The sequence below is a fragment of the Procambarus clarkii genome, chromosome 6 (assembly GCF_040958095.1).
Source record: "Procambarus clarkii isolate CNS0578487 chromosome 6, FALCON_Pclarkii_2.0, whole genome shotgun sequence".
Lineage (NCBI taxonomy): Eukaryota > Metazoa > Arthropoda > Malacostraca > Decapoda > Cambaridae > Procambarus > Procambarus clarkii.
Window position 1 is genome coordinate 34,865,815 of NC_091155.1, and position 15,023 is coordinate 34,880,837.

Sequence of the window (15,023 nt, forward strand, 5' to 3'; positions counted from 1 at the left end):
GTCGATAGTTAGACGCAAGTGATCTATCTCCTTTCTTAAAAACTGGTATCACATTAGCAACTTTCCAAAACTCTGGCACTCTGCCTGACTCTATTGATTTATTAAATATGGTTGACAGTGGGTCACAAAGCTCCTCTTTGCATTCTTTAAGCACCCTAGCAAACACTTCATCCGGCCCTGGGGACATCACATTACATTTACAGAGAGTAGGGAATTAATTAGGTATCTGGGAGCTAGTTAACTGTTGTGGATGTATATCTTGAGGTACTGTATACAATGTTCACAACAGAGCAATGTATAATCATTTCATTGTATACAACACATTGAGAAAGAATGAAGGTTAGATCCGAAAATTATTGTGTGGCTCTCTCATGACTTGTTTCCGGCGCGAAGAGTTGTGAATTTACATGAAAATGTACCAACAAAATCTTGTTACATAGCAGTAGGAGTAACATTTACTCCCTAGGTCCACGAGTCTAGAGCGCTGTCCACTCGGCCACCACCTCCCTTATGAGAGGGAGAGAGTGAGTGTGTTTGTGTGTACTCACCTAATTGTGCTTGGGGGGTTGAGCTCTGGCTCTTTGGTCCCGCCTCTCAACTGTCAATCAACTGATGTACAGATTCCTGAGCCTACTGGACCTCTATCATATCTACATTTGAAACTGTGTATGGAGTCAGCCTCCACCACATTACTGCCTAATGCATTACATCTGTTTAACTATTTTGACACTGAAAAAGTTCTTGTACTTGAGGTACAAGGGACAGAGACACCAAGGTATTTGAAAGAAGAGACATAGTCTATTGGTATGTTGTCTATCTTAAGTTTTCGTGGTCCACTTTTGCGGTTGCCAATTTGTCTGTTAAATACCTTAGTTTTAGCAGCGTTGATTACAAGACCAAGGCTCTCACAAGCTGTATGTATACAATTTAAGACTGTTTGCATTTTGCGGTGGGTTTTAGTATGCACAAGGATGTCATCTGCATAGCTGATAGTGATGTTTGCCGGACTAGTTGGGATTGATTTTAGTAAAGCATTAATTAGAACATTAAACAAGGTAGGACTAAGTACTCTTCCATGTGGGGTGCCTAGTTTGCATTACTTTAGTTTCACTCTTGTAGCCTTGGAACAGCGCAGAGGACTTCCGGTTGGTAAGATAGCCTCGTATCCACTGTAATAAATGTCCCCTATATCCATTCTCGCTAATTCATACATAATCACTTCCCTATTAGCAATATCAAAGGCATTTTTTAAATCAAGAAATGTTGTGTACTTGTGCCTTTTATCTCCATGAACAGTAAGAAAGGTTGTGATACAGTTGTGTACACTTTTACCATGTGTGAAACCATTGATATCAGGTGACATGTGCTCTTTAACTCTATACAATAATCTATTAAGCACCATTCTCTCAAAGGTTTTGCACATGCAACTGGTCAGTGAGATGGGACGGAAAGCATCAGGCTGGCCAGGCTTTGGTACAGGTACCGTAAGACTGGTGGTCCATGATACAGGCAACTGCCCAGAGACATAGCTGGCATTAAACAATTCTAATAATGGGTTACCGGGTACACGATGTAGGAGTCTTAGAATATCATAGGTGATACCGTCCTCACCAGGAGCAGTGCTACTGCCCCTGGAGAGGGCTGCATCCAATTCATAATCTGTATATGGAACATCACATTCATCATGTTGCTTGCTCAACATGAAATTTATGAGAGAATTTCTGTCTGTGGACCTCGCCTGCAATTTCTCCCAGTGCTAGCTGGTAGCATTCCAAGGCTGGAAACCTGAGCCCATTTTGCAATTAACTGATTGGCTTTCTGTAGCGGGTTTGGGTGTGAAACTTGTCTACTATTTTTACCAATAATTTTGTTTATGCCTTTCCAGGCTTTGCCCAGGGGAGTATACAGGTTAAGTCCACTAACAAAACCCTCCCATTCATTTTGTCTCAGTTCAGTCATTCTCTCCCTTGCCGCTGCAAGCGCGGCCTGAAACAGTTTTAACATTTGAGGAGTTCTAAGGCTCTTATATGCTTTACCTGTCTGTCTAGCAATTGATTTAAGCTCTTTCAGTTTAGCATCATCATAGTACTGGTTGTGTCTGACCTGTTTACCAGTACTTCTTTTTGTTTGGTGTGACTCACTATTTTTGATGGCCTCATAGGTATATGGGTACATCCGGTCTCTTACCCTCGACCGCGTCGGTACCTTTATGGTCAGGAAGCCACGGATATTTACAATGGGGCTCGGTCAGTCAATATGATTCCTTTGACATCACTCAACTTATGTATTCTGTTCTCGTATTGACAATTTGAATGATATCAAGAATATTTTGAATATCTTCTGACATAGATGGTGCTGTAGTTGATTATTGTTCATGACCTGTCCAGTGGGTCGAGACTGGTCTCATTAGCATCTCTCAGATTAGTGGGAAGAAATTCTTTGCTGCAAGAATGTGTGTTCTCAGAGCTAACTAGGGTAACTAAAATACTTATTTCCTAAATAAATACTTTAATTGTAAATATTTGAAAATATATGGTATGTTTCCGAATTTCTGACGATATAAAACATATTGTGGTTTATAATTAAGTTCTTAATAGTAATCCTATCCTGCATTATAATTTACATAATATCTACTTCTGTTTTGTGTATTAAAATGACTACTTTTTATGTTAATTTATTTCTGTAAATGATGATGATGATAAAGTTCAATAAATGTAAGTAAGAACATAAGAATGAAGGTAACTGCAAAAGACTTATTGGCCCATACGAGGCAGCTCCTCGTATGGAGCTGCCTTTGATAAGTAATTACCAAGAAGGCACCAAGCCGGGAAGGCTGTGTAGCACAATAAAATAAGTCTACTGCTCCTGAAGAGGACGGTATTACTTACAGTTTACTGAGATTAGTCTCACAAGTACCAGGTAATCCACTTTTAGTGTTGTACAGAATGAGTTTAAGTGAAGGAGTATTACCTGATGATTGGACAGTGTCATTGTTCCCATCCCCAAAGCACACTCAGATAATTATAGACCCATATCTCTAACATAATTTTGTCTATTAGCACAGTTTTCGGCGTGAAGGCATTGAGTAGATCTCGGCAATACAAGAAGTTTCAAGCTAAACTTTCTAATATGCTACACTCACCTGAGGTCCGTAGAAGAGCGAAATCTGATTATGCATTTTGGTTCTACAAGGTAGCCAACTCATCAAAATATTAAATATGTACTCAACTCAATTAACGATTAATCAACCAATTACTCCATGGGATAACTTGGATCTAGCAGTTGATTTTGTAAATGCACCCAAGAAAGATAATGTACACTCTACATTATTAAAACAGGTTAACACTGTGAAGCATCACTGAAAGTACTCAGAGTATGGGTAACGATGTGTATCAGTGCTATACCGACGGTTCTGTAGAAGAAGGTGGACGATGTACCGGATGTGCATGTAATATATTTGAACAATCTTCTCTCGTACATACATGAATGAAGCGCTATGCTGAACTGTGTAATTACTATTTGAGTACTGGAACACTTGATGATATATTGAACTTGTACCCTAGATTGACCATGTAACGTATCAATTATACAATGAATGTATGTGATGTAACTCTATAACCTGAGCTTGTGAAAGCACCTTAATCACCTTCAGTGATTAAGTGCTTAATTGCACACTAGTTTCTCTATCAGTTATCTCACCTTGTCAGAGTAAAAGAGACAAATATATGTGTATGTATGTGTGTATATATGTATGTATATAAGAACATAAGAACAAAGGTAACTGCAGAAGGCCTATTGGCCCATACGAGGCAGCTCCTATTCTATAACCACCCAATCCCACTCATATACTTGTCCAACCCGTGCTTGAAACAATCGAGGGACCCCACCTCCACAATGCTACGCGGCAATTGGTTCCACAAATCAACAACCCTGTTACTGAACCAGTATTTACCCAAGTCTTTCCTAAATCTAAACTTATCCAATTTATATCCATTGTTTCGTGTTCTGTCCTGTGTTGATACTTTTAATACCCTATTAATATCCCCCCGGTTATGTCCATTCATCCACTTGTAAACCTCTATCATGTCACCCCTAACTCTTCGCCTTTCCAGTGAATGCAACTTAAGCTTTGTTAATCTTTCTTCATATGGCAGGCAGAGTGCCAGAGTTTTGGAAAGTTGCTAATGTGATACCAGTTTTTAAGAAAGGAGATAGATCACTTGCGTCTAACTATCGACCAATTAGCCTAACGTCTATTGTGGGAAAGTTACTCGAATCTATAATAGCAAATAAAATTCGTCTTCATCTTGAAAAACATAAATTAATAATTGAGTCGCAACATGGTTTTATAAATGGCCGTTCATGTTTAACAAATTTGTTATCTTTTTATTCTAGCATTGTTGAGGCAGTTGATAGTGGTAAGGATTGCGATGTTGTATACCTTGACTTTAGCAAAGCTTTTGATACAGTGCCACATGAAAGACTGATTAAAAAAATAGAGTCTCATGGTATTGGGGGTGCTATATTAAGCCTGGATTAGGGCATGGCTATACCAAAGGAAACAGAGAGTTAGTATAAATGGAATCAAGTCAGAGTGGGAAAATGTTGTAAGTGGAGTGCCTCAAGGCTCTGTCCTGGGACCTCTGTTGTTTATAATATATATAAATGATTTAGATTCAGGTTTGAGTAGCAACATTTGCAAATTTGCCGATGATACGAAAATCGGTAGGGAAATTAATTCGGAGGAGGACTCACTATCACTTCAAGTTGATCTAGATAGGGTTTTGAAATGGTCAAAGGATTGGCAGATGCAGTTTAATGCTGATAAATGTAAAGTTCTGAGGTTAGGTAATGATGATAGAGTTACAAGATACGAGCTAGATGGTGTTGTGATTGCGAAGTCGGATTGCGAAAGGGATCTGGGAGTTATGATTAGTAAGAATTTAAAACAAAAGGATCAATGCATAAATGTTCGTAATAAGGCAAATCGGACACTTGGATTTATTAATCGCAGCGTTAGTAACAAGACACCTGGTGTGGTTCTCAAGCTATATCTTGCTCTAGTTAAGAACATAAGAACATAAGAACAAAGGTAACTGCAGAAGGCCTATTGGCCCATACGAGGCAGCTCCTATTCTATAACCACCCAATCCCACTCATATACTTGTCCAACCCGCGCTTGAAACAATCGAGGGACCCCACCTCCACCACGTTACGCGGCAATTGGTTCCACAAATCTACAACCCTGTTACTGAACCAGTATTTACCCAAGTCTTTCCTAAATCTAAACTTATCCAATTTATACCCATTGTTTCGTGTTCTGTCCTGTGTTGAAACTTTTAATACCCTATTAATATCCCCCTTGTTATGTCCATTCACCCACTTGTAAACCTCTATCATGTCGCCCCTAACTCTTCGCCTTTCCAGTGAATGCAACTTAAGCTTTGTTAATCTTTCTTCATATGAAAGATTTCTAATTTGGGGAATTAACTTAGTCATCCTACGCTGGACACGTTCAAGTGAATTTATATCCATTCTATAATATGGCGACCAAAACTGAACTGCATAATCTAAATGGGGCCTAACTAGAGCAAGATATAGCTTGAGAACCACACCAGGTGTCTTGTTACTAACGCTGCGATTAATAAATCCAAGTGTCCGATTTGCCTTATTACGAACATTTATGCATTGATCCTTTTGTTTTAAATTCTTACTAATCATAACTCCCAGATCCCTTTCGCAATCCGACTTCGCAATCACAACACCATGTAGCTCGCATCTTGCAACTCCATCATCATTACCTAACCTCAGAACTCTACATTTATCAGCATTAAACTGCATCTGCCAATCCTTTGACCATTTCAAAACCCTATCTAGTTAGGCCCCATTTAGATTATGCAGTTCAGTTTTGGTCGCCATATTATAGAATGGATATAAATTCACTTGAACGTGTCCAGCGTAGGATGACTAAGTTAATTCCCCAAATTAGAAATCTTTCATATGAAGAAAGATTAACAAAGCTTAAGTTGCATTCACTGGAAAGGCGAAGAGTTAGGGGTGACATGATAGAGGTTTACAAGTGGATGAATGGACATAACCGGGGGGATATTAATAGGGTATTAAAAGTATCAACACAGGACAGAACACGAAACAATGGATATAAATTGGATAAGTTTAGATTTAGGAAAGACTTGGGTAAATACTGGTTCAGTAACAGGGTTGTTGATTTGTGGAACCAATTGCCGCGTAACATTGTGGAGGTGGGGTCCCTCGATTGTTTCAAGCACGGGTTGGACAAGTATATGAGTGGGATTGGGTGGTTATAGAATAGGAGCTGCCTCGTATGGGCCAATAGGCCTTCTGCAGTTACCTTTGTTCTTATGTTCTTATGTTCTTAAATGATTTAGATTCAGGTTTGAGTAGCAACATTTGCAAATTTGCCGATGATACGAAAATCGGTAGGGAAATTAATTCGGAGGAGGACTCACTATCACTTCAAGTTGATCTAGATAGGGTTTTGAAATGGTCAAAGGATTGGCAGATGCAGTTTAATGCTGATAAATGTAAAGTTCTGAGGTTAGGTAATGATGATAGAGTTACAAGATACGAGCTAGATGGTGTTGAGATTGCGAAGTCGGATTGCGAAAGGGATCTGGGAGTTATGATTAGTAAGAATTTAAAACAAAAGGATCAATGCATAAATGTTCGTAATAAGGCAAATCGGACACTTGGATTTATTAATCGCAGCGTTAGTAACAAGACACCTGGTGTGGTTCTCAAGCTATATCTTGCTCTAGTTAGGCCCCATTTAGATTATGCAGTTCAGTTTTGGTCGCCATATTTTAGAATGGATATAAATTCACTTGAACGTGTCCAGCGTAGGATGACTAAGTTAATTCCCCAAATTAGAAATCTTTCATATGAAGAAAGATTAACAAAGCTTAAGTTGCATTCACTGGAAAGGCGAAGAGTTAGGGGTGACATGATAGAGGTTTACAAGTGGATGAATGGACATAACCGGGGGGATATTAATAGGGTATTAAAAGTATCAACACAGGACAGAACACGAAACAATGGATATAAATTGGATAAGTTTAGATTTAGGAAAGACTTGGGTAAATACTGGTTCAGTAACAGGGTTGTTGATTTGTGGAACCAATTGCCGCGTAACATTGTGGAGGTGGGGTCCCTCGATTGTTTCAAGCACGAGTTGGACAAGTATATGAGTGGGATTGGGTGGTTATAGAATAGGAGCTGCCTCGTATGGGCCAATAGGCCTTCTGCAGTTACCTTTGTTCTTATGTTCTTATGAAAGATTTCTAATTTGGGGAATTAACTTAGTCATCCTACGCTGGACACGTTCAAGTGAATTTATATCCATTCTATAATATGGCGACCAAAACTGAACTGCATAATCTAAATGGGGCCTAACTAGAGCAAGATATAGCTTGAGAACCACACCAGGTGTCTTGTTACTAACGCTGCGATTAATAAATCCAAATGTCCGATTTGCCTTATTACGAACATTTATGCATTGATCCTTTTGTTTTAAATTCTTACTAATCATAACTCCCAGATCCCTTTCGCAATCCGACTTCGCAATCACAACACCATCTAGCTCGTATCTTGTAACTCTATCATCATTACCTAACCTCAGAACTTTACATTTATCAGCATTAAACTGCATCTGCCAATCCTTTGACCATTTCAAAACCCTATCTAGATCAACTTGAAGTGATAGTGAGTCCTCCTCCGAATTAATTTCCCTACCGATTTTCGTATCATCGGCAAATTTGCAAATGTTGCTACTCAAACCTGAATCTAAATCATTTATATATATTATAAACAACAGAGGTCCCAGGACAGAGCCTTGAGGCACTCCACTTACAACATTTTCCCACTCTGACTTGATTCCATTTATACTAACTCTCTGTTTCCTTTGGTATAGCCATGCCCTAATCCAGCTTAATATAGCACCCCCAATACCATGAGACTCTATTTTTTTAATCAGTCTTTCATGTGGCACTGTATCAAAAGCTTTGCTAAAGTCAAGGTATACAACATCGCAATCCTTACCACTATCAACTGCCTCAACAATGCTAGAATAAAAAGATAACAAATTTGTTAAACATGAACGGCCATTTATAAAACCATGTTGCGACTCAATTATTAATTTATGTTTTTCAAGATGAAGACGAATTTTATTTGCTATTATAGATTCGAGTAACTTTCCCACAATAGACGTTAGGCTAATTGGTCGATAGTTAGACGCAAGTGATCTATCTCCTTTCTTAAAAACTGGTATCACATTAGCAACTTTCCAAAACTCTGGCACTCTGCCTGACTCTATTGATTTATTAAATATGGTTGACAGTGGGTCACAAAGCTCCTCTTTGCATTCTTTAAGCACCCTGGCAAACACTTCATCCGGCCCTGGGGATTTGTTTGGTTTGAGTTTTACTATTTGTTTAAGAACATCCTCCCTGGTGACTGCTAAAATATATATGTATATCTTGCTATATCTTGCTCTAGTTAGGCCCCATTTAGATTATGCAGTTCAGTTTTGGTCGCCATATTATAGAATGGATATAAATTCACTTGAACGTGTCCAGCGTAGGATGACTAAGTTAATTCCCCAAATTAGAAATCTTTCATATGAAGAACACGAAACAGGACAGAACACGAAACAATGGATATAAATTGGATAAGTTTAGATTTAGGAAAGACTTGGGTAAATACTGGTTCAGTAACAGGGTTGTTGATTTGTGGAACCAATTGCCGCGTAACATTGTGGAGGTGGGGTCCCTCGATTGTTTCAAGCACGGGTTGGACAAGTATATGAGTGGGATTGGGTGGTTATAGAATAGGAGCTGCCTCGTATGGGCCAATAGGCCTTCTGCAGTTACCTTTGTTCTTATGTTCTTATGTAAGAAAGATTAACAAAGCTTAAGTTGCATTCACTGGAAAGGCGAAGAGTTAGGGGTGACATGATAGAGGTTTACAAGTGGATGAATGGACATAACCGGGGGGATATTAATAGGGTATTAAAAGTATCAACACAGGACAGAACACGAAACAATGGATATAAATTGGATAAGTTTAGATTTAGGAAAGACTTGGGTAAATACTGGTTCAGTAACAGGGTTGTTGATTTGTGGAACCAATTGCCGCGTAACATTGTGGAGGTGGGGTCCCTCGATTGTTTCAAGCACGGGTTGGACAAGTATATGAGTGGGATTGGGTGGTTATAGAATAGGAGCTGCCTCGTATGGGCCAATAGGCCTTCTGCAGTTACCTTTGTTCTTATGTTCTTATATGTACGCATACGTCTGTGTGTGTATATGTATGTGTATAAAGTATATGTGGAAGCTGGTCAGAATTCAATTTCACCTTTGTAAATGCACGTTAATGACACTATGTAAAAGACACATCGAACACTTTATGTAGGGCATACGTAAATCTGTGTATTTATGTATTTACGTATGTAGCTTAGCCTAGCATTTTAAAAACACTACAATCACCTTATGTGGTTGATTGTTCAATAAATCCCTGAACTATATGTTTAACAAATCTCTAACCCTATCAATGGAGTTAGTTAGTTTAGTTCTTATATTATGCACCCTATACCCATCTTGTGGGCGGTAGTGGAAAGGGTTAGAGTCCATGGCGGACTGAAGAAAATGTATATATGCTGGTTAGCATTGTTAATGTGTGGCCACGTCTGTGGTAGAAAATAATACAAAAAATCAAATAAAGGTATTATTGAAACTTTATAGGAAAACATTAAATCCTAAATATATCTTTAATATTATACTTGAAATATTGTATACTTTGCTCTCTCCATCGTACTTCTGCACCTGCTGGCAAGTGGTTCGGTGCAGTGTGCAGGTGATGTTCATTACTGGGTGAGCTGGCAGGTGGTGCTCACCTGCCAGCTCACCCAACGAAAATTTGGTTTTTAATACACTTACACATTTATTGGGTCTTTCCTTCACCTTCATTCAAGCACTAGGGTATTACAGTAAGTGTTTTAATTATAATATTTATTAACGTTATTATTTTTAATTTTTATTATTATTAACAGGAGAGGATCGAGTGTGTGTGTGTGTGGGGGGGGGGGGTATAATGGTACACATGTCCACATCCCAATGCCCGCCCTTCCAGGACTGGGGGTGCGGGGGTGTACAATAAACTATACCCACATCCGGCGGCAGCTTGTCGAAGGCAGAAGTGTAGCCTAGAGAATTTGTCATGATAATTAGTGATGACTCTTATTTTGATTATGGGTCCGTAATCCAGTTAAGCTTTTATTCTTAATTTATATTACAATGCTGGTAAAATACACTTCTTGATGATGAGTATGGAGTACAAATGAACTCATTGTGTACTCAAGTTCAAGTTCAAGTATGTTTATTGAGATAAGCAATAAATACATCTCAAAGGGATAGAGTAGCTTAGGCTATTTCAGCCCCCCTCTAATTCAAGTCCCTCAAGGGGCGCACAAATACTGTGACTACAAATAGACAAATAACATTACAAGAATCCAAACAAGAATTGTGTACCCTATACTCACAGGATGAATATAGGGTACACAATAAACTACCACTCACATCATGGGTATGGGTTGCACAAGAAACTATCGCGCAGAGGATGAATATGGAGAGCAAAGTAAACAAAGATTCACACGATGAGAAAGGGTTGCGCAATGTCCTATGACTCACAGAATGAGTATTAGCTGCACAATAAACTACAGGTCACAGGATAAGTATGGGTTGCACAATAAATTACAGGTCACAGGATGGGTATGGGCTGCACAAACTACCGGTAACAGGATGAGTATGGGATGCACAATAAATTACGGGTCACAGGATGAGTATGGGTTGCACAAACTACTGGTAACAAGATGAGTATGGGGTGCACAATAAATTACCGCACAGAGGATGAGTATAGGGTGCACAAACTGGTTGGGTAAATGGAAATGGTTGGGTACATTTCCTTTCACCTAATGCGACTATTCATGTGTCCGGACACCGGCGATTGTGTGGTATTGGCTATTTATTTAACCATAACTTTGCATTCATTTAATAATTATATTAAGATATGTTTTCCTTGAAATGTAGTTACATTATCGTCTACATGGCTTTATTCTGACATAAAGACCTATGGCGTTACTTTGCATATATGCAAAGTAATTATAAAATTGATTGGCTTGTGTGGAGGCCTTCACACTCCCTGAGCGAGCCATCAAGTAACTATAAAAAGGCATATATCTTAACTTTCAATTCAGTTATATTTATGCCAAAGTATTAACATGCAGCTTATATTTATGTCTTTATGATGACATAGAAAACTTCGTTTATTACAATATCTAGATTAAATTAACATTGATCTTCGGAAGGTCATAGTTCCCATATCGGTAAGGAGAGCGTCGGCCAGCACCTGTCATTTCTTGTTTTGGTAAAGGTAGGATGGGCAAGTTGGAGAAGGTACAAAATGAAGCAATGAGAATTATCTTAGGATGCCCAAGAAATGCTATGATTGAGATAATGAGGATGGAGTTGAATCTGCAGAGTATTGGGGATAGAATTTCAGAGATAAATGTAGCCTCTGCCATTAGATTAATGAGAGGTGGGGGAGCTAATGAATTAATCCTCTCGGTTCAAAAGGTGGGAAGTAGTGAACAGTGTATGATGAAGAAGAGAGTATATATGAATAAATTATGTCATAATGTTATAAAGTATGATGTTATTACAGAGTGTGTTGCTGTGCCCAAGAGAAAATTTACACCACCATGGGAGGATTGTAATGTAGATGTAGTAATTACTCCCTTGCATAAGAAAAAAAGTATGTATGAAATAGGAGAGCTGAGGGCAACATATGATTGTATAATTAGAAAACTGCCTACGGAAAACACTCTACATGTATATTGTGATGGGTCAGTAGCTAGGGATGGGAAGGCAGGATGTGGAGTCTTGATCAGGGAGTACACTGACATCGGCACTGTAGATACTGTTATTGGACGCCGCTTAACTGACAATGTCTCTTCAACGCAGGCTGAACTCCAAGGAGTATTAGCAGGATTACAGGAAGTAGTCAAATGTGGTAAAAATGCTTGCTTCTTTATTGACAGCAGAGGAGCGTTAGAGTCTTTAAATAGCAGACGCCCAGTATACCAGAATATTGTGATAGAGTGTAGAGAGAATGTTAAGAGACTAGAAAAAACTGGGTATAAAGTAAGATTCATGTGGATCCCTTCACATGTGGGAATACTGTTGAATGAGGTAGTTGATGACATAGCGAAGAGAGCCACTGAAAAAACTCTTGTTGATGTTGTATGTCAGTTAACCTTGAAACAAATAAAAACTAGACTCAAGGTGATTCAGGAGGGTGAAGAAATGATAAAGAGAATGGCAATGGTGGACAGTAGTAACACACTTAAGAATTATTCAATAATAAATACAAATTCGTCCTTCACTTATGGTAAAGGAAAGTCTACTTGGAAGGATTCAATTTACATGAGATTACGATTAGGATATAAATATATCTGGCAATACGGTGTTGATGTCAGTGAAAAAGATAAGGAGTGTAAATTATGTAGTATGCCGTACGCCCACACCTTAGAACATTATGTATTAGAGTGTCACCTTATTGAAAAATATAGAAATAAGGAAATAAATAGTGTACCACATCAAATTGTTTGGATGTGTGATAATGGTATAATAGACAGTATACTTAGGAGCTACAAGAATTTTGCCCCAAGAATGTAACAATTATATGCTGTACTTGCTGTATGCAATGTTAAATGGATTCTTGTACTGTTATATGTCTATTTGTACTCACTGAATTTGTGCGCCCCTTGAGGATCTTGAAGTAGAGGGGGGTAGAAATAGCCTAAGCTACTCTATCCCTTTGAGATGTATTTATTGCTTATCTCAATAAACATACTTGAACTTGAACTTGAACTTGAGCGTCGGCCATGAAGCCTTGTTTAAAGTATGAATATTTTTCCTCTCTAATAAGGTATAATCTCTGTGATGGATTCACAAAAACTATTTTATATCTGCCTTTCTGATAACATATACAAATATAATCTTTATTTGTGAATATTTGTTAATTAAGCAATATATCAGAGGGCGTGTAGGGTTCGGTGTTCAATGAACGAAAAGGACTGGATCACTGTGTACAGGAGGCTGATATGGCAGCAAACACTCTCCTGGCGACCATATTTCTTGGATAAGTCGCTCCACACAATTGTCGCTTGGACCGTCGACTTCCTATGGCGTCACCTCTCACATATTTACGTCTAATTTCGGTCTGAAATTAGATTATTTCAGAGTAAAAATAGGTTTGATCATGTTCTATGTGTAGCACCAACATTATAGTAAGTAAATATGCCATATTTCTTCATTACTTACGTAATGCTAGGACGATTTGGGTAGTTTTGGCCTGATTTGGGGTGATTGGGGTAATTCTATGGACCGCCTGCGGCAGTTCTCATTACTACTATCCCCTACACCTGACTTTCCTCCTCAGCTCTCTCTTGCCTATTTAATGCCTGTCCCTACCTGTCCTCATCACAATCGACTTGAGAATAGTCCAGGACGGACCGAAACGTCGTCGTCCCTTCAATTTCTAGTGTGTGGTCTGGTCAACATACTTCAGCCACGTTATTGTGACTCATCGCCTGCATAGTGCATTTACCTTAGGAGCAACGTTTCCTTCAGAAAGTAAATAAACGTGTACCATATTATTTAAATAAGTGAATTGCAAGCATATTCTTTAATTAAAAAAAAATAGGAAAATATAAGAGTTAAATGTAGAAAACCAGTTACAAACAAAAGTAAGAAGTAGGAAAAATAAAGTGTGGCACCAGAAAGAACACTGGAACGCCTAGGTGAGCGTCGTGGCCATTATCACAACACGGGACGGTGAGTGTCCTGACATGAGCATAAAACCTTCCCATGTACGATCGTCGTCGCCCCTAAATCAACACAACCTTCCCACAAACTTCACCTATCATAAAGAAGAAGCCCACCATTGACCTTCAAGTGCCCACATCAAGTCTAACTCTACAACAGCCTAAGAAACAACACTCAAGCCTTGCCTAAGCCTCAACATTGACGTTACACCATGAGTCGTCACCCAGCATCACCACTCATGCAGTCATCCGAGGAGAAAACCTTCCCACAAACTGCACCTATTATAAAGAAGATGAAGACTCACCAGTGTCCAGAGTGTGGGAAGGTATTTACTCGTCTTGATCATATGAAGACTCACATGTTAGTGCATTCGGGTGAAAAACCTCATATGTGTCCAGAGTGTGGGAAGGTATTCACTCAACTTTCAAATATGAAGACTCACATGTTAGTGCATTCTGGTGAAAAACCTCATAATTGTCCAGAGTGTGGGAAGAGGTTCAGTCGTCTTGGAAATATGAAGACTCACATGTTAGTGCATTCGGGTGAAAAACCGCACAAGTGTCTAGAGTGTGGGATGAGGTTCAGACATCTTGGAAATATGAAGACTCACATGTTAGTGCATTCGGGTGAAAAACCTCACAAGTGTCCAGAGTGTGGGAAGAGGTTCAGACACCTTAAAAGTATGAAGACTCACATGATGATGCACATTGATAGAAGACCTTTTGAGTGTGGCAGAAGGTTTAGAGATCGTGGCTCTATAATAAGTCACATGTTAGTACATACAGTAGTAAGGCCTTTTGAGTGTGATGAATGTGGCAGATTATATAAGTCACGTAACGGTATAAAAGCACACGTGTTAGTGCATCTGAATGATAAACCTTCATAAAGTGTCCAGAGTTTTGAAAGAGATTCGGTCATCTTTGTAGTATGAAAACTCACAAGACGTGCATTTGGGTGATAGGTTAAACATTTTGAGTGTGAGAGATAAATCAGAATTTTTTTTAAATATAATGGATAATAAAGCACATATTAGTTCATTAACTTATGATACCATTTTTCCAATTTTAAAATTGTTGGAAATTGTAAACTTTATCAGGAAAATAT

At 38.7% G+C, this 15,023-nt stretch overlaps 1 protein-coding gene across 1 annotated transcript; it reads left to right on the plus strand.

The window, feature by feature from the left end:
- Nucleotides 1-14,130: 14,130 nt before the first annotated feature.
- Nucleotides 14,131-14,805, plus strand: LOC138355966 (gastrula zinc finger protein XlCGF8.2DB-like). The gene has a single exon (XM_069311507.1). The coding sequence runs from the start codon at nucleotides 14,131-14,133 to the stop codon at nucleotides 14,803-14,805; it is 675 nt and encodes a 224-aa protein (XP_069167608.1).
- Nucleotides 14,806-15,023: the final 218 nt, after the last annotated feature.

Coding starts and splice junctions, on each gene's coding strand:
- LOC138355966 (XM_069311507.1), top strand. CDS start 14,131: ATGAGTCGTCACCCAGCATCACCACTCATGCAGTCATCCGAGGAGAAA.